Source organism: Arachis hypogaea, chromosome 4 (genome assembly GCF_003086295.3).
Source record: "Arachis hypogaea cultivar Tifrunner chromosome 4, arahy.Tifrunner.gnm2.J5K5, whole genome shotgun sequence".
Classification (NCBI taxonomy): Eukaryota; Viridiplantae; Streptophyta; class Magnoliopsida; order Fabales; family Fabaceae; genus Arachis; species Arachis hypogaea.
The window spans coordinates 33042567-33061829 of NC_092039.1; the positions used below are offsets into that span (position 1 = coordinate 33042567).

At 36.4% G+C, this 19263-nt stretch overlaps 1 protein-coding gene and 2 non-coding genes across 3 annotated transcripts; all 3 read right to left on the minus strand.

Annotated features, from left to right (window-relative positions):
* Nucleotides 1–271: 271 nt before the first annotated feature.
* Nucleotides 272–379, minus strand: LOC112799254 (small nucleolar RNA R71). The gene has a single exon (XR_003200829.1). It is a non-coding gene; the product is annotated as a small nucleolar RNA R71 (small nucleolar RNA).
* A 3960-nt stretch (nt 380–4339) lies between these two features.
* LOC112796633 (L-ascorbate oxidase homolog) lies at nt 4340–6382 on the minus strand. The gene is made up of 2 exons (XM_025839183.2): nt 4870–6382; nt 4340–4772 (listed from the first exon to the last, which is right to left on the minus strand). The coding sequence occupies exons 1-2, from the start codon at nt 6222–6224 to the stop codon at nt 4472–4474; spliced, it is 1656 nt and encodes a 551-aa protein (XP_025694968.1). The 5' UTR covers nt 6225–6382; the 3' UTR covers nt 4340–4471.
* A 12172-nt stretch (nt 6383–18554) lies between these two features.
* LOC112799256 (small nucleolar RNA R71) lies at nt 18555–18662 on the minus strand. The gene has a single exon (XR_003200830.1). It is a non-coding gene; the product is annotated as a small nucleolar RNA R71 (small nucleolar RNA).
* Nucleotides 18663–19263: the final 601 nt, after the last annotated feature.

Here is a 19263-nt window from a genome sequence, read left to right on the forward strand (position 1 = left end):
TCAATTAGTTTCTCTCATGCAACAGAATTGCAAGTTTCATGGACTTCCATTGGAAGATCCTCATTAGTTCTTGGCTGAATTTTTGTAAATCTGTGACACTGTTAAGACCAATGGAGTTGATCCTGAGGTCTACAGACTTATGCTTTTCCTCTTTGCTGTAAGAGACAGAGCTAGTATATGGTTGAACTCACAACCTAGAGATAGCCTGAACTCTTGGAAAAAGCTGGTCAATGCCTTCTTAGCTAAATTCTTTCCACTTCAAAAGATGAGTAAGCTTAGAGTGGAAGTTCAAACCTTCAAACAGAAGGAAGGTGAATCCCTCTATGAAGCTTGGGAAAGATACAAGCAATTGATCAGAAGGTGTCCTTCTGACATGCTTTCAGAATGGAGCATTATAGGTATCTTCTATGATGGTCTGTCTAAGTTATCCAAGATGTCATTGGACCATTCTGCAGGTGGATCTATTTATCTGAAGAAAATGCCTGCAGAAGCTCAGAAACTCATTGAAATGGTTGCAAATAACCAGTTTATGTACACTTCTGAAAGAAATCATGTGAATAATGGGACAACTCAGAAGAAAGGAATTCTTGAGATTGATACTCTAAATGCCATATTGGCTCAGAACAAAATATTAGCTCAACATGTCAATATAATTTCTCAGAATTTGACTAGATTACAAGCTGCATCTGGCAGTGCTAAAGAAGCCTCCTCTAAAGGAGAAGCTTATGACCCTGAGAATCTTGCAATGGAAGAGGCGAATTACATGGGAGAACTCTATGGAAACACCTACAATTCTTCATGGAGAAATCACCCAAATTTCTCATGGAAGGATTAACCGAAGCCTCAACAAGGCTTCAACAACAATAATGGTGGAAGAAATAGGTTTAGCAATAGCAAGCCTTTTCCATCATATTCTCAGCAACAAATAGAGAACTCTGAGCAGAATCGCTCTAGCTTAGCAACCATAGTCTCTGATCTATCTAAGACCACACTAAGTTTCATAAATGAAACAAGATCCTCCATTAGAAATTTGGAGGCACAAGTGGGTTAGCTGATTAAGAGAGTTACAGAAACTCCTCCTAGCACTCTCCCAAGCAATATAGAAGAAAATTCCAAGAGAGAGTGCAAGGCCATAACCACGTCCAACATGGCCGAACCTGTGGAGGAGGGAAAGGTAGTGATCCCCAGTGAGGAAGACCTCATGGGACGTCCACTGACCACTAGGGAGTTCCCCTCTGAGGAACCAAAGGAATTTGAGACTCATACAGAGACCATAGAGATTTCATTGAACCTACTTTTGCCATTCATGAGCTCTAATGAGTATTCTTCCTCTGAAGAGGATGAAGATATTACTGAAGAGCAAGTTGCTAAGTACCTTGGAGCAATCATGAAGCTGAATGCTAAGTTATTTGGCAATGAGATGTGGGAGGATGAACCTCCATTGTTCATTAATGAACTAAATACCTTGGCTCAGCTAAAGATACCTCAAAAGAAACCAGATCTCAAAAGATTCTTAATACCTTGCACCATTGGCACCATGACCTTTGAGAAGGCTCTGTGTGACCTAGGGTCAAGTGTAAACCTCATGCCACTCTCTGTAATGGAGAAACTAGGTATCTTCGAGGTACAAGCTGCAAGAATCTCACTGAAGATGGCAGACAATTTAAGGAAATAGGCTTATGGACTTGTAGAGGATGTCTTAATGAAGGTTGAAGGCCTTTACATCCCTGCTGACTTCATAATCCTGGACACTGGGAAGAATAAGGATGAATCCATCATCCTTGGCAGACCTTCCTAGCCACAGCAAAAGCTGTGATTGATATTGACAGAGGAGAGTTGGTCCTTCAAGTGAATGAGGACTACCTTGTGTTTAAAACTCAAGGATCTCCTTCTGTACAAATGGAGAAGAAGAGGAATGAAATAACCACTCAAATCGTCAAGATAATTAATCCACCACAAATTGAAGCTCCATTTATTAAGGGTCTGTCGCTAGCCAATAAATTGCTACATACACAACGTGGGATTCGAATCTTTAATACTTATTTAAGCAGAGGAATGAAATAACCACTCAACTAACTCAAATTAGTTAAGATAAATACTAATTATTTTTTTATATTTTTAACATTAAAAATCGTCAAATTTTTATTTTAATTATAACTTCGTAAAATATTTAGAATGGTAATTATTATATATATTTTCTGATTAATTTTCTTTAAACAAAAACTTCAATTATTTTTTGTTAGGTATGGCAAACGGGCCAAAATCTGCTGAGTCGGCCCGTGCAATTAGCCAAAGGCAGGTCAATTTAGAAATTTGATACCGCCATAATAAAAAAGTGTGCCTAACTAACACTGCCTAACCCATAAATTTTGACAGGTTTCGGCGGGACGGAGCAGACTTACCTAGCAGGCCCTCCATTCTATTATTTTGCTTCCAAAAACTTGGTTAATATTTATATTTATTAGATATTTAGAATTATAAAAATTTTAATATTTGTGAATTTAAAAATTATAATTTTTTTTGTTTTTAGAAATTATAAGTTAATTGAAATATTTGAAAAATTATATATTTTTTAATATTTAATGGTTTAAAAAAATAAAAAACATAAAAATTGGCGGGCTTGGCCTGACGATCCGCCATTAGGTGGGACGAGGTAAAAATTTGGGACCGCCTTATTAGGCGGGCCGTAGGGAGGGCTTTTGGCAGAACGGGACGGAATAGGACGGACTAGTCTGTTTGCCACTCGTCCACCCCTAATATTTATGTATTATCTCATACAGTACACTAAAACGTATACTGATATTATTAAAGTTTTAGTTTTCGTCTTAAAAAATTTTAGTCCTCTATGTTTGCATTTTTTGAAGCTATTAAAAGAATTGAAATTTTGTATCACAAGATTGAAATTTTAATTTTAATCTTTGACCACTAAACATAATACTGAATTATAGTATTATTAAAGTTTTAGTTTATGTTTCAAAATATTTCAGTTCTCTATTTTTATATTTTTACTAAAAGAACTAAATTTTGTATTACAAAACTAAAATTTTTTAATTATTAAATATAATACTTGACTACCAAACATAATAAATTTCAATCCTCAAATTTTAATTTCACACTCTACAAGCCAAAGCTATCTAAGTGAGATCAAAGACATACAATGGACTAAAATATAAATGATGCTAGTAATTATATGGATGAAGATGTAATTTTGACGCAAGAAATACAGGTCAATATCGTATGAACGCTGGGAAGTTATTGGCAAGATTGATGAAAATTTATGTAGACAATGATATTGACTATTGAGGGTATTTTAGCTAAGCATTTGATGTCAGGATAGCAGCCTTTTAATGGTTATTTTATTATAATAACTGTTATAGGTTCTGATGTCTCCAACTCTCCATGGATACTTCTTTTGGCAATTTCTATGAAGCAATGAAAAATTTTCACAGCTGAAGAAGGGCTTAGACCAAAAAGAATGATATCACGCTTCTAAAGTAACAGTTTGTAACTCTAATACACTCGAAGACAATTTTATAACAAAATTAAGATTATTACGGAGTAATTACGGTATACGACGATACAAAAAGTGATTATAATAAAAAAATAAAATTATTACGATGCAATAATATTTATTAATATAAAAACTAAAATTTATTACAAATTTATAATAATTTTTTGGTTGTAAAATATTTTTTATAATAATATAATTTATTATGTCATGAAATTTATCACAAAATATAACGTAATTTTATAATATTTTTTATTCCTTTAGTTATAAAAATAACGTTTATTTTGTAACAAATTTTTTTAATACGGATTATATATATATAAATTTGTCAAATTTTATTTATTTTTGATTAATTGATATATTAATTAATTTATTAGCTAAATCAATATTTTATAATATATATAACTAATTCAGACATTTTATATTTTAGCGAATATTATTTTAAAATAAAAAATATCAAAGTTAGTTCCACAAATTTAACTACAAATTAATTTTATCAATTTTTCAACTAATATGCAACGATTCTAATAAAAACTAGTTATCGACTATTATATATTATTTTATATAAAAGTTACTTTAAAAAAAAACTTTTATTAATTTTAAATATCAACAACAAATATAATTTAAACAAGAGTTAAACCTAGTTTTAAAATATTAGAATGTTACAGATAATATTTTTTAGAGATTTTTTTCGCGCACGACAGAATTTTTTGGATATTGAATTAATAGATAATTCTAAAAATTACTAAAACTCTTTAAAAATTATGTTCAAATGCATATACTGTCTAAATATTTTCATTGTCAGTGCAATATTAAAAAATTCACATGAACTTGTTGAATTTTCAACTAAAATTTCATTCAAATAGAGTTTTTTTTGGCACAATAAAGAAATACAAAAAATTTTATTTTGTACACTAAAATTTAGTGTACACCTAGTATAATGTAATGGTAAGAAATAATAGCTTAGTGATAAACTGGAGCTGGAACTGGCATATCCTTTACGATACCGCAGACTTGCTGGGTGAGGGGAAGGTTGTACTCATCCCTCAAGGACTTTTCTGGTGACAAAACGCTAACGTACATCTGTTGTCCCAAGTAGCGGTTTTCGGCATTCTCAGACCTCAAGTTCCACATTCCGGCGTTGTCGAATGTCAACAAAATGGCGGACCATGAGTTAGGGAACACTTGCACGGTGTGCCTGCTCACAGCATCAAGAAGATTGTAGCTCTCCCTCTTGTCTGGGCTCCACCTTCCTTCCTCCATGCTACACAAGAAATATGTAATTTATTCGTCAGGAAATCTGAATTTGATGTATTTGTATATAAAATACATGTATTATTAGCCGATTGAGTGATACTTACCCGACAAGGAAGAATGAGTAACCGTCAAGGTTGTAGGACTGGACGGACACGGTGGGGTTCTCAAAGACGATCTCAACGAAATCCCTGAAGGTGGCGTTGAGGACATTAGGGGCGACGGTGATCTTGTTGATGTATTCATCGGGGCTGTCGCTGATGAGGTTGTACTGGAAGACCTTGTCAGCAACACCGTAGTACTGAGCGAGCTTGAGTGGAGTCTCGGGATCAACATGGGAAACGCCATTGATGGCATACCTGAGCTTGCCACTATCATCCCTGGCAACAGAGTTAACGATCTTGATAGTGCGAGTGATGTTGATCTGACCGTAGTGGTAAGATCCCTGAGGGTTAGGCCTGGCAGCGCTAGCGGTAAGGTTCCACCTGAATGTCCTGAACTGGTTGAGAGACCAGAACCAGGTGATGGGAGCAAGTGGAAGGAACAATGAAGCGTGTTTCTTGGCTCCTTCGTAGCTAATGATGGCTTTTCCCTCAAGGATGTAAGGAGTGAAGCGAGTTGAGGCAATAACGGCGTATTCCCTTGGCTCCTGGTTGGCGGTGATGAGAACGGTGAAGCACTGTCCGACGTGGACGTCGAGAGACTCGTAGGCGTTCTGGACGGTGTGTGAGCCTTCAGTCTCAACAAGTGTCATGGGATGACCTTGGATTCTGAAGTTCAATGAGTCTTTGCTACCAACGTTGCAGATTCTCAATTTGTAGGTCTTTCCAGGCTTCATTGTGAATTGTGGTTTGTTGTCTCCATGCAAATGTTTGACATTTTCACCGTTGATAAGGACACCATTAGGCATTCCGAGGGAGCCGCCATTGTCAAGGATCTGCTTCAAGGCCGTGTGGCTCTTGGCGTAGTAGTCACCAATGAGGAACCAGTGCTCAGCCTCGGGATCTGGGTACGGAACTGGGATCAACAACCTGCTGAAGATTCTGAGACCACCAATACCACCAGCGGTTCTGTGGAGGCCAAGGCTTGGGTAGTAGAAGTAGGTACCAATTTGGTCCTTGACCTGGAACTTGTAGGTGAAGTTGGTGCCAGGAAGGATGGGGCACATGGTACCTGGGGTACCTTCTTGCCATGAGTTCTTCCTGTGTTGGATTCCGTGCCAGGTGAAGAGGAGTGGCTCGTCGAGGTTGTTGAAGACATTGACAACGATGTTGTTGTTGCTGGAGCAGTTGATTTCAGGGCCAGGGAATTGGTCGTTGATGAGGATAGCTTGTTTTGGAGCACCGAATGGAGAAATGGTGCCATAAGAGACATTCCATGTGTAGTAGACATATGGATCTTCAGCAATCACAGTTGCTGCAAAGAGGCAAAGCATCACCACTGAAATAGCTGCACGAGCCATTTCTAAAGATATATATTTCTCTCTTTTGGTGATTTTTTCCCCTCTTTTATTATATATTATTCTCTTACAGGCAAGGAAAGATCAACTCTTTTGTGAGTATCTCCCTCCTTGCCTTATTGATAGTGGGAAGAAGCTAAGAGATAGATGAATGTTTTTCTTCTTCTGATTTGGTTAGTGCCTTGCCCCTTCCCTTTTATACACCTTTTGGGGTGAATACTTGCCATTGGTTTCTTCCCAGGTTGTGCTTGGTTCTCCTTGCACTTCGCTCCACCATAATATATATAGTCATTACGGTTTTATGTTTGCTTATTATTAGTCTTCCGTATGAGTTGTTAAGCGTATAAATTGTTATAAATTGATTTCTTTTCTTAAGATTGAAATGCAAATGTTATGATTGTTCCCATGTCAAATATAAAATATTTAGTTTCAGTTCAAGATTCATGTTAAATATAAATTATTATTATTTTTTGGTGTTCATATTATCAAAACTAATTAAGATGGTGAATTATATTTATAATTAAATTATGTTTAAAATCTTCACTAGCATCACATATAGATTTTTCTTTAAAAAAATAAGAAACTCTTAGTTGAAAAATTAAAAACCATTTGTGTATTAGTGTAAAGTAAATTTATAATAATTTTTTACTTGTAAATTATTTTTTGTAATAATATGATTTATTGTGTCATAAAATTTTGTTATAGAATATAACTTAATTTTGTAATATTTTTTATTCATAGCTATAAAAACATAACCTTTATTTTACAATAATTTTTTTTAATATAAATTACACATATAATTTGTCAAATTTTATTTATTTTTTATTAATTAATATATTAATTAATTTATTGACCAAATATATTTTATAATATATAATAAGATAAATAATTCAAACATTTAATATTTTAACGAATATTATTTTAACAAAGTCAACCACAAGTTAACTCTACAAATTTTATATAAATTAATGTCATCAATATATCAATGAATTTTGCTAAAAAGACAACGAGAAATGAATCTTAACAATGTGTACAATAGACTAGTTATTTAACCCAATAAAAAAAATCAACCCCACAAATTATCCTTAATTTTAAAAACACCCGTTCAGTTTTTTTACCAAACCAAACATCCAAACCCTTTCAGATTGATTTTCACACAAATCATTTTCCTTCTCCAGCGGGCATCCCTCCCCCCTCCCATTGTTCTTCATTAACCCTCCTACCTCAGAAGCATCGAAGACACATCTGACCACCCAACACCTTCGACCTCAGTTCACCCCCCTCTGGCGCCTGTCCGTCCCCGTCGCCGGCAGCCAACAGCTCAGACGGCTCCCGTTTTCGGTCGTGGGTCTCCTGTGTGATCCGCCGAACGCCTTCTTCATCGTCCCTGTCGCGCATCGCAGCTGCCTTGGTCCCCACTCTCTCGCAGGCCGATACCCATCCCGGGGTTCGGTTACTGCGTCTGTCTCTGATAAACCACTATTTTATGCTTCACAATGTGTTTAATTGTGTGATTTTATCATGGTCTTTACCCTCTTATTCATATAATTAGCATGCATTTAAATTTCCTTCCTAAAATTATTACATGATTGAAAACATGCTTCTTTGGTCTTAATTTAGCTTTTCTTAATCCTCTCTTATTACCATTCGATGCCTTGATCTGTGTGTTAAGTGTTTCAGGCTTTTATAGGGCATGAATGAGTGAGAGATTGGGAAGAAAGCTTGCAAAAATGGAAGGAACACAAGAAATTGAGGAGATGACCAGCGAGAAGTGACGCGTACGCGTCAGCGACACGACCGCACGGAAGAAAGGAATCCGCAGTGACGCGGTCGCATGGCTCACACGACCACGCGGAATGGAAAAGCACAAGTGACGCGGAAGCGTGGTCGACGCAAACGCGTGGCAGGAAAAAACGCGAATGACGCGTCCGCATGGATAACGCGATCGCGTGACGTGCGCGATCTGCAGAATTACAAAAGTCGCTGGCAGAGATTTTGGGCCGCATTTCAACCCAGTTCTTGGCCCAGAAACACAGATTAAAGTCAGGAAACTTGCAGAGACTCATCATGCTCTCATAATTCATAATTTTAGTTTTAGATATAGTTTTTAGAGAGAGAGGTTCTCTCCTCTCTCTTAGGATTTAGGAAGGATTTTTAGAAATTAGGATTTATTTCAACTCTTCATCAGGTTCAATATCTTTTTATTTCGACTCCTCTTAATTGTTGATTATTGATGTTGCTTATTTGGCTTATGACTCTTCATATTTGGATTGATTTTATTTTATTAATGCAATTGAGGTATTTCAGATTTATGATTGTTTTCTCTAATTTATGTTATTGATGCTTGTGCTCCATCCAAATTATTTTCATTCAAGTAGGTTTTATTCCCTTTTGGATTTGGTTGATTAATTGGTAACTCTTTAGTTATCAAACTCATTGTTGACTGAAAATTGGAATTCTTCAAGAATTGATTCGATATCCAATAACTCTAACTTTTCCTAAGGAAAGACTGGGACTTGAGGATTCGAATTAATTTATTCACTTGACTTACCTTCATAGTTAGAGGTTAACAAAGTGGGAGAAAAATCCAATTCTCATCACAATTGATAAGGATAACTAGGATAGGACTTCCAGTTCTTATACCTTGCCAAGAGTTTATTTTACAGTCAATTATTTATTTTACTTGTCATTCATCATAATTGTTCCTCATTCTTAAAACCCCCAATTTACAAACTCATAACCAATAATAAGAACATACCTCCCTGCAATTCCTTGAGAAGACGACCCAAGGTTTAAATACTTCGGTTATCAATTTATTTAGGGGTTTGTTACTTGTGACAACCAAAACTTTTGTACGAAGGGATTTCTGTTAGTTTAGAAGCTATATCTACAATGCGACTATTTTTATAAATTCTTTACTAGCAAAAATCCTAACGTCAAAATGGTGCCGTTGCCGGGGAATTGCAAACATGTGCCTTATTATTGGTTATTGTAAATATTTTTCAAAATTTTTTTTTCTTTTACTTGTTTATTTGTTTCTCCTTTCTTCCCCTTATTTCTGATAACTACTATGAATTCTCACCCCTCTCGCTTTGAGTTTGGTTCTAACTTTGTTGAAGGAAATAGAAATCACAGCAGGAATATGCATCAAGGTCAGACCAATCAAGGATGGATGGAGGCAAGAGGATCTAATCAACCCTTTAGGCTACAACACCCTTCAAGATATCATGGACAACGACCATTCTACAATTCATACCCAATTGAAAGATTTGGTGGACCGCCTAGTAGCTACCAACAAGTCCCACCCTGTGCTCAGAGACCATTCTCTCGACATAATTTCGAACCACCACACTCACAAGCTTCTTTTCACCATTCACTACCATAGGATCCTTATCCACCCCAACGCCAATCTAATTACTCCCAAGAACTTCCACTCCCTTATGCACCATGTCCATATCCATCAAGCCAAGAATCACAGGTTCGCTTCAAGGAATCAGTAAACCAGTTCAATGCAACCCTTCATCAACTGGAGCAAGCAATAAATCAGTTATCTTCCAGACGTTCAGACACTCGACAGACTCCCAAGGCTTCATGTGGAGAATTTAATGAAGAACGCAGCACGAAGAAGACACTAGAAACTCCAGTGGACAGCATAGAGCATGACTTTATACTGGAACAAGTAGAGGGCGCTGTCATTGCAGAAGAAGAAGAGTTGGTAGAAGATTTAGGAGATGCCGAACCGCCACCTGAATCCAGAGTTGTGAAGAACTCCGTCAAGAATGTTACAATTGATGCTAAAGAGGATGTTGCACAGCCTCCAATGCAGATATCTTATGAAGAACTAGACGGAATTACCCAAGACACATGTTTCCTTGATGATGATGATCACCAGTCAAGTCCTCCTAGTGATGAACTTGCATCCGCAAGTGAATTCTTTGAGACAGAAGAATCTTTCCCAAGTGAATAGGAAGATGATGCAGAGGTCAACTTTTCTCAACCTCCTAATTATGACTCAAGTGATGAGGAAGACATGGAAGACTTTGACCAGGACATGGCTGGAATGGAAAAGGCTTGCAAAGAGGTGGAAGATGTCAAAGAAGAGCACAAGAGAGTGGAGCTTGCACGTTCATTAAAAACACCTCCCCCTAAGTTGCCATCATCCTTCACAACATTCAAGTGGGTAAAATTCATATCCTTTAGCTTTCTAATTCCACTTGAATACGGGCTACTGGAGATGGATGGTCAACTTAGAGCTCTTTGTGGCATTAAGAGTAAGAAGAAGATGGTCAGTGATAAGATTTATCCTGCAAGGTTCAACATGGTTGTGTGCTCAACATTTAAATGCAAAGGTTGGTGTAGAGCTCAACTGAATGGGTCTAGGAAGTTGTCTGGCTGCTTCAGTGAGAATTCAGACTGTTTGCCACCCGGCTGGAACAATATTACTCAACAAGAAGACGGGTGCAAAAGCAAGATTTGGGACCCCCGGAATTCAATCTAGAAATCAACACTCTTGGGGCCTTGTCACTTGCTTTAACTTACTTGAAGGCTTTCTGCGCCTAGTATGGGACCCCGGAGGCTACTGGAACTCCAAACATTGGTGGAGATTTCTGGATGAGTTCAAGCACAAGCCGCCATAACAGGGAGCTCCTCAAATGTCCAACTTAAGGACTTTAACTAAAAGTTCTAGGTGGGAGACAACCCACCATGGTATGAACGTTCCTTTTTCAGTTTCCATTTTAGTTTGTTTTGCTTGTTTTCGAGTTTTGATTGAACCTGGAATCATGCATACTTGCATAGCATTCATATTAAGCATTGCATTCTGCATACTGCATTAATATATATATATATATATATATATATATATATATATATATATATATATATATATATACACGCACGCGACGCGGCAGCGTCGCTGACTCGTCCGCGTCATCAGTGCGTTATGATGAAAAGAAAGTTGGACAGAGAGTCACGCGAAAGCGTGGCTGGAGGCGTGCCTTTTGCACAAATTGACCCACGCGTCCGCGTCGAGTGGGAATACTGGCCTCCCACGCGACCGCGTCACTCACGCAGTCGCGTGCCCTGGAATTCGACGTAGAAAAGGTGCACGACCGAAAGTTGTGCTAGAGTGGTGTTGGATTGGTGCTAAATGCACAATTCTTCCCATGCGGCCGCGTGACCGACGCGACCGCGTCATATCCTCATAATGGCCACTCACACGACCGCTGCCCCACGCGATCGCGTCACCCAATTTTTGGCAATTAATGATTCTGAACAGAGAGTTGTGCGAGCGCGAGGCTACCCTCGCGCCAGTGGCATAAAACGGGTCACGCGACCGCGTGACCGACGCGACCGCCTCAATCTGTATAAGCACAAGTCACACGACCGCATGCCCCACGCGTCTGCATCGCTTGGGCCGCACAGATTATCCTAATTTGCCAAATATCTTATCTTTTCTTTCCCAGCCCTCATTTTTCCTCCCTCTTTTCTTACTTACTTCTTCTTCCCTTCTTTCCCTTCTCATTCTTCTTATCTTTCATTTTCTTTTACTTAACTGCATACTTTCATTCATTGCCTTATTTTCATTGGTGTTGGAATTTTATTTGGGTCATTGTTTTTTCTATATTTTGTGGATTATTTGACAATTATATATAATTTTTTAAAGGGTGCTTTCATGTTCAATTTAATACTTTTCATACCTTATTTAATATGCATGCTTTATGTTTGTGAAAAAGCCCGTATGGCATCATGCACTTTTCTACATTATTCTATTCTATTATTCAATGCTTGCTTTTTACAAATTCCCTTTACTATTTTATTAATTAAATATAATTGTTAATACAAACGTTATTGTTAGTTTCTCATGACTAACAATACATTAAAACTTTTGATGTTTGATCTATGCTACTCATGCCCTTGCCGGCATGCTAATAAACATCTTGCATCCAATACTCCCCATGCCTTGCTATATTTCCATTGATGAACTGATCACATGGAATCGCGACCATATCTTTCATTCACTATTTTCCTTACTTGGCATGATTATCACTCGTACCGCCCTCTTCTTTGCTCTATCCCTTTGACTTCATGTCCCTTTCTCTTCTCCCTTTTTTAGGCTGGCCACCGGGAAGAGTAAAGAGAAAGACTCTACAACGAGCATCGGCTGAGGAACCACAGCACCCGCCCACCTGTACATCTCAGCATGCACCGAGGATGGTGCAATCTTTAAGTGCGGGGAGGTGGATACCGATCTCCATGGGTTAGTTAGTCCCTTCTCAACACCAATTTTTGTTTTTCATTGTTGCATTTGCATGTTTAATTGCATGTTTATTTTTTGTGCATATTTTACCACTTGGTTAAAGTAATATTTTCTTTTTCAAGAAATTTTTATAGTATTTCACTAATTTGAATAAAACTTTTTGAAAAACTTGTTTGAAGAAATATTATTTTGGAATATAGTTTAGAGCTCGAACACATAAAACCAGTGAGATTTTGAGCCTATTTGATTGGTTGTATTTTATCAACCAATATTTTATTTTTGGTGTGTATTTCTCTCTCTAAAATTGTGATCTTTGTCTTGCTTAATTCTATATTTCCACTATTTGATGTATGCATGCACTTATATGATTGAGGCCTTGTTTCACTGAGCTTACATACCCTTATGCCCTTACCTTTTATTATCCTTTGTAAACCCATGTTGAGCCTATTTTACCCCTTGTTCTTTACTTTAGCTCATCACTAACTCTAAGCGAAAAACAATAATGTCCCTAATTTGAATCCTTGATTAGCTTAGACTAGTGAGAATGCTCATGAATTAAGTGTGGGGAAAAGTGGGTTTGGAAACGTTTGGTTTGAGAATTGAGTATGTTAGACTTTGTGTGAAAATATGAAAAATGTTAAGAACATGTTTATGCATTCAAAACCTTAATCATATGCATTGAGAAGAATAAAAAAAAGCAAGTAATAAAAGGGGACAAAATGCCCCAAAATAAATTAGTGAAACCAATGCATATGAGCTGTACTCAAAACTTAGAATGCATAAATATGTAGTAAACACAGTTGATGGGAAGTTAGATTTTGTATTTTAATTAAATGGATTGTCTTGAGTTAGGTGAAAAGTTTATGTTAATTAAGGATTCAGATTTTAGTCCACTTGGCCAAATACAATCCTACCTTGACCCTAATCCCATTACAACCCTTAGAAGACCTCTTGATTTGTGTATTGGTGCATTAAATTTTCGTTGATTGTTAGATGAAGAGCAAGCTATAGAAAGAAAGATTAGTAGAGAATTGAGAGAATTGACCCTAGACACTTGAGAGTTAGAATGATATACACTACTAATAAGGGTCCAGTGCTTAATTCTATGTTTCCAACTTTTATGAGCTATCTTCTTCTTGCAAGTTATTTATATTGTATTTTGTTATTTGAATTAGTGAAATCCAGTTCATATTTATTCTTGAAAGATTTATTTACTTTTTCACCAAGTAGGTAGAATCATTTTAGCATGTAGTTGCATTCACATTCATAGGTTGCATTGCATGAGTCTTGCCTTTCCCTACTCATTCATAGGTAGAATCTTTATTTATAATGTATAATTTGTTGCATAATTTTTCTCTTAATATGGGTAAATATATGAATTTAATATACAAAATATCATTTATATTATTTAACATACAAAATAAATAACTTAAACCATCATCTAAAACAATACATATAAAAGTAAAAATATCTATTTATTTATTAGTATTAAAAAATATATAAATAGTATAAACTGATTTTTTTGGTAGAGAAGCAATAATAAAAGTTATAATTAAGTAAGTTACATAATAAAATAATTATGAATAACTTCTTAAATAATAATAAAAAATAGGGTTAAGTATTTTTTCGTCCCTAAAGTTTGGGGTGAAAATGAAATTCGTCTCCGACCTTTTTTTGTTATTAAAATCATCCTCAACGTTATAAAACGTTATAAAATCATCCTTTTGTCCATAAATAACCTTTTTTGGACAATTTTACCCTTAAACAAAAAAATTCTCCCCATCCTCACCAGTAATCCCCTGCATCATCAGTCATCACCACTACCACACCACTCTTTAATCTGAACCCACTACAACACTAGATTAAAACATTCTTCTCGCCGCTGCTTTCAGCTTTCTTGTCGAGGCCATAAGCAATGGCGGTAGCAGTAGGCTCATTGATGATATGCATGACATTGAGGCCAGAGATGATGTCGGCATCTTTTGTAGCTTGACGTTGGGAGTCATTGAAGTAAGCAGGGACAGTGACCATGGCATTCTTGATGGTGGAGCCTAGGTAATCTTCTACAATCTCCTTCATCTTCATGAGAACCATGGAGGAGATTTCCTCAGAAGAGAATTGCTTTTCCTCTCCCTTGTAGTTTAACATCATCATGGGCTTGTGATGAGCGGATAATTTATACGCTTTTTGACATTGTTTTTAGGTAGTTTTTAGTATGATTTAGTTAGTTTTTAGTATATAATTTTTATTTTTTATGAAAACTCATTTTTGGGCTTTACTATGAGTTTGTGTGTTTTTCTGTGATTTCAGGTATTTTCTGGCTGAAATTGAGGGACCTGAGCAAAAATCTTATTTAGAGGTTGAAAAAGGACTGCAGATGTTGTTAGATTCTGACCTCCCTGCACTTTAAATAGATTTTCTAGAGCTTTAGAAGCCCAATTTGTGCATTTTCAATTGCGTTGGAAAGTAGACATCTTGGGTTTTCCAGCAACATATAATAGTTTATACTTTGCCTGAGATTTGATGGCCCAAATTGGCATTCCAAGTCAGCATAAAAATTCTAGAGTAAAACGCCCAAACTGGCATAAAAGCTAGAGTTAAACGCCCAAACTGGCACCAGAGCTAGAGTTTAACTCCAAGAGAAGCCTATGCACGTGAAAGCTTCAATGCTAAGCCCAAGCACACACCAAGTGGGCCCCAGAAGTGGATTTCTGTACCATTTACTTATTTCTGTAAACCCTAGGTTACTTTTACTATTGTATTTTCATTCTTTTGATCATCTTTGATCTTGGGATCAGGTCTTTGAACCCTTTCTATTGTTTCATGTTATTTGGGAGGCATGGCCACTCGGCCAGACCTAGACCTTGCTCTTATATATTTTTAACGGTGGAGTTTCTACACACCATAGATTAAGGTGTGGAGCTCTGATGTTCCTCATGAATCAATGCAATTACTACTGTTTTCTATTCAATTCAAGCTTATTCTTGTTCTAAGATATTCACTCGTACTTCAACCTGGTGAATGTGATGATCCGTGATACTCATCATTATCCTCCCTTATGAACGCGTGCCTGACAACCACCTCCGTTCTATCTGCGAGAGCTTGAGCGTGTATCTCTTGGCCTCCTGGTTCACGATGCATGGTTGCCTCTCCTTACAATAGAGCTTCGATTCCGTGCAATCAGAGTCTTCGTGGTATAAGCTAGAATCACATGGGCAGCATTCTTGAGATCCGGAAAGTCTAAACCTTATCTGTGGTATTCCGAGTAGGATTTGGAATAGGATGACTGTGACAAGCTTCAAACTCACGAGTGTTGGGCGTAGCGACAGTGTGCAAAATGATCAATGGATCTTATTTCGACATGATCGAGAACCGACAGATGATTAGCCATGCGGGAAACTGTAGAGAACCATTTTCACTAAGAGGATGGATGGTAGCCATTGACAATGGTGATCCACCTACATACAACTTTCCATGGAAAGGAGTATGAATGATTGGATGAAGGCAATAGGAAAGCAGAGGCTCAGAGGGAACAAAGCATCTTCATACGCTTATCTGGAATTCCCACCAATGGATTGCATAAGTATTTCTATCCTATTTTCTGTTCTATTTCATTTTTCAATTATCAAAACCCCACATCCATTTTAATCTGCCTGACTGAGATTTACAAGATGACCATAGCTTGCTTCAAGCCGACAATCTCCGTGGGATCGACCCTTACTCACGTAAGGTATTACTTGGACGACCCAGTGCACTTGCTGGTCAGCTGCACGAAGTTTTGTATCACGATTTTGTGTACCAAGTTTTTGGCGCCGTTGCTGGGGATTGTTCGAGTTTAGACAACTGACGGTTCATCTTGTTGCTTAGATTAGGTATTTTTCTTTTTATTTTCTTCTTTAGAATTTTTAAGAATGAATTCTAGAGTTTCAGATGATGCTTTTATCATCACAGGAGCTAGTTGATTCCCATCAATTTGGCTGTTGTATGCAATGTCTTACTGAAGCTTGGCTGACCATGTCTAATCTTTTTAGACTGAAGATTTAGACTAACATTGCATGATTCCTGGAATTCTTATTAAAAATTTTTAGTTTCTTATTTTTCTTTTCCAAAAATAATTTTCGAAAAAATACAAAAAAATCATAAAATCAAAAATATTTTGTGCTTCTTGTTTGAGTCTAGTGTCAATTTTTAAGTTTGGTGTCAATTGCATGTTTTCTTTTTTCTTGCAAATTTTTGAAAACTTATGCATGGTGTTCCTCATGATCTTCAAGTTGTTCTTGATGATTTTCTTTGTCTGATCTTTAAATTCTCTTATTTGGTGTCTCTTGTTGTTTCTCATGCGCATTCTGAATTTATTAGTGTCTCTAGTATGAAAATTTCTAAGTTTAGTGTCTTGCATGTCTTTCTTTTCTTAAAAATTTTCAAAAAAATACGTTCTTGATGTTCATCTTGACATTCAAAGTGTTCTTGCATGCATTGTTTATTTGATCTTAGTTTTTCATGATTAGTTTCATTTTGTTGTTTTCCTTTCTCATCATTAAAAATGCAAAAAAAATTTCAAAATTATGTCTTTTCAAGTCAATAATATAGAGAATTGAAGATCCAGAACATACAGCAGATGAATCACAGAGAAAAAGCTGGGCGTTCAAAACGCCTAGTGAAGAAGGAATTCTGGCGTTTAAACGCCAGCCAGGGTACCTGGCTGGGCGTTTAACGCCCAAAAGGTAGACAAGTGGGCGTTAAACGCCAGAATGGATACCATTCTGGGCGTTTAACGCCAGGATAGCACCAAGGAGGAAATTTTGTTTTCAAATCATATCTTTTTCAATTTTTCAAGTTTTAAAACTGATTTTTCAAAATCTTATCTTTTTCATATCTTCTCATATCAATCATATCTTTTTCAAAATCAAATCTTTTTCATTTTTTAATTTTTTTCAAAAATCCTTGCTAACAATTCATGTTGTGATTCAAAAATTTCAAGTTTGTTACTTTCTTATTAAGAAAGGTTCCATATTTGAATTTTAGAATCATATCTTTTAATTTTTTGTTAGTCAAGTCATCAATTTTAAAAATCAAATCTTTTTCAACCATATCTTTTCAATCATATCTTTTTAAAAATCAAATTTTCTTCAATCATATCTTTTCAATCACATCTTTTCAAAATCATATCTTTTTAAAATCAAATTTTTTCAATCATATCTCTTTTAATTTGATTTCAAACTTTCTTTCTCTAACTTCTTATCTTTTTAAAATTATTTTTAAATCTTTTTCAACTAATCACTATTTCTTATCTTTTTCAAAAATCACTAACCACTTTTTCAAAAATCTTTTTAATTTTCGAAACTCCCTCACTCATCTCTTTCTATTTAAAGACTAACACTTCTCCTCTATTAGCAATTCAGACTCTCTCCCTCTTAATAAGTTTGAATTCTCTACCTCATCCTTCTATTCTTCTTTTCCTCTGACATATCAAGGAATCTCTATATGTGACATAGATAATTCCATACTTTCTTTGTTTTCTTCTCTTTCATATGAGTAGGAACAAAGATAAAGGTATTCTTGTTAAAGCTGATCCGGAACCTAAAAGGACTCTGAAGAGGAAGCTAAGAGAAGCTAAAGCACAACTCTCTGGAGAGGACCTGACAGAAATTTTTGAAAAAGAAGAAGACATGGCAGCCGAAAATAACAACAATGCCAATAATGCAAGGAAGGTGCTTGGTGACTTTACTGCACCTACTCCCAACTTCCATGGGAGAAGCATCTCTATTCCTGCCATTGGAGCAAACAACTTTGAGCTTAAGCCTCAATTAGTTTCTCTCATGCAACAGAATTGCAAGTTTCATGGACTTCCATTGGAAGATCCTCATTAGTTCTTGGCTGAATTTTTGTAAATCTGTGACACTGTTAAGACCAATGGAGTTGATCCTGAGGTCTACAGACTTATGCTTTTCCTCTTTGCTGTAAGAGACAGAGCTAGTATATGGTTGAACTCACAACCTAGAGATAGCCTGAACTCTTGGAAAAAGCTGGTCAATGCCTTCTTAGCTAAATTCTTTCCACTTCAAAAGATGAGTAAGCTTAGAGTGGAAGTTCAAACCTTCAAACAGAAGGAAGGTGAATCCCTCTATGAAGCTTGGGAAAGATACAAGCAATTGATCAGAAGGTGTCCTTCTGACATGCTTTCAGAATGGAGCATTATAGGTATCTTCTATGATGGTCTGTCTAAGTTATCCAAGATGTCATTGGACCATTCTGCAGGTGGATCTATTTATCTGAAGAAAATGCCTGCAGAAGCTCAGAAACTCATTGAAATGGTTGCAAATAACCAGTTTATGTACACTTCTGAAAGAAATCATGTGAATAATGGGACAACTCAGAAGAAAGGAATTCTTGAGATTGATACTCTAAATGCCATATTGGCTCAGAACAAAATATTAGCTCAACATGTCAATATAATTTCTCAGAATTTGACTAGATTACAAGCTGCATCTGGCAGTGCTAAAGAAGCCTCCTCTAAAGGAGAAGCTTATGACCCTGAGAATCTTGCAATGGAAGAGGCGAATTACATGGGAGAACTCTATGGAAACACCTACAATTCTTCATGGAGAAATCACCCAAATTTCTCATGGAAGGATTAACCGAAGCCTCAACAAGGCTTCAACAACAATAATGGTGGAAGAAATAGGTTTAGCAATAGCAAGCCTTTTCCATCATATTCTCAGCAACAAATAGAGAACTCTGAGCAGAATCGCTCTAGCTTAGCAACCATAGTCTCTGATCTAT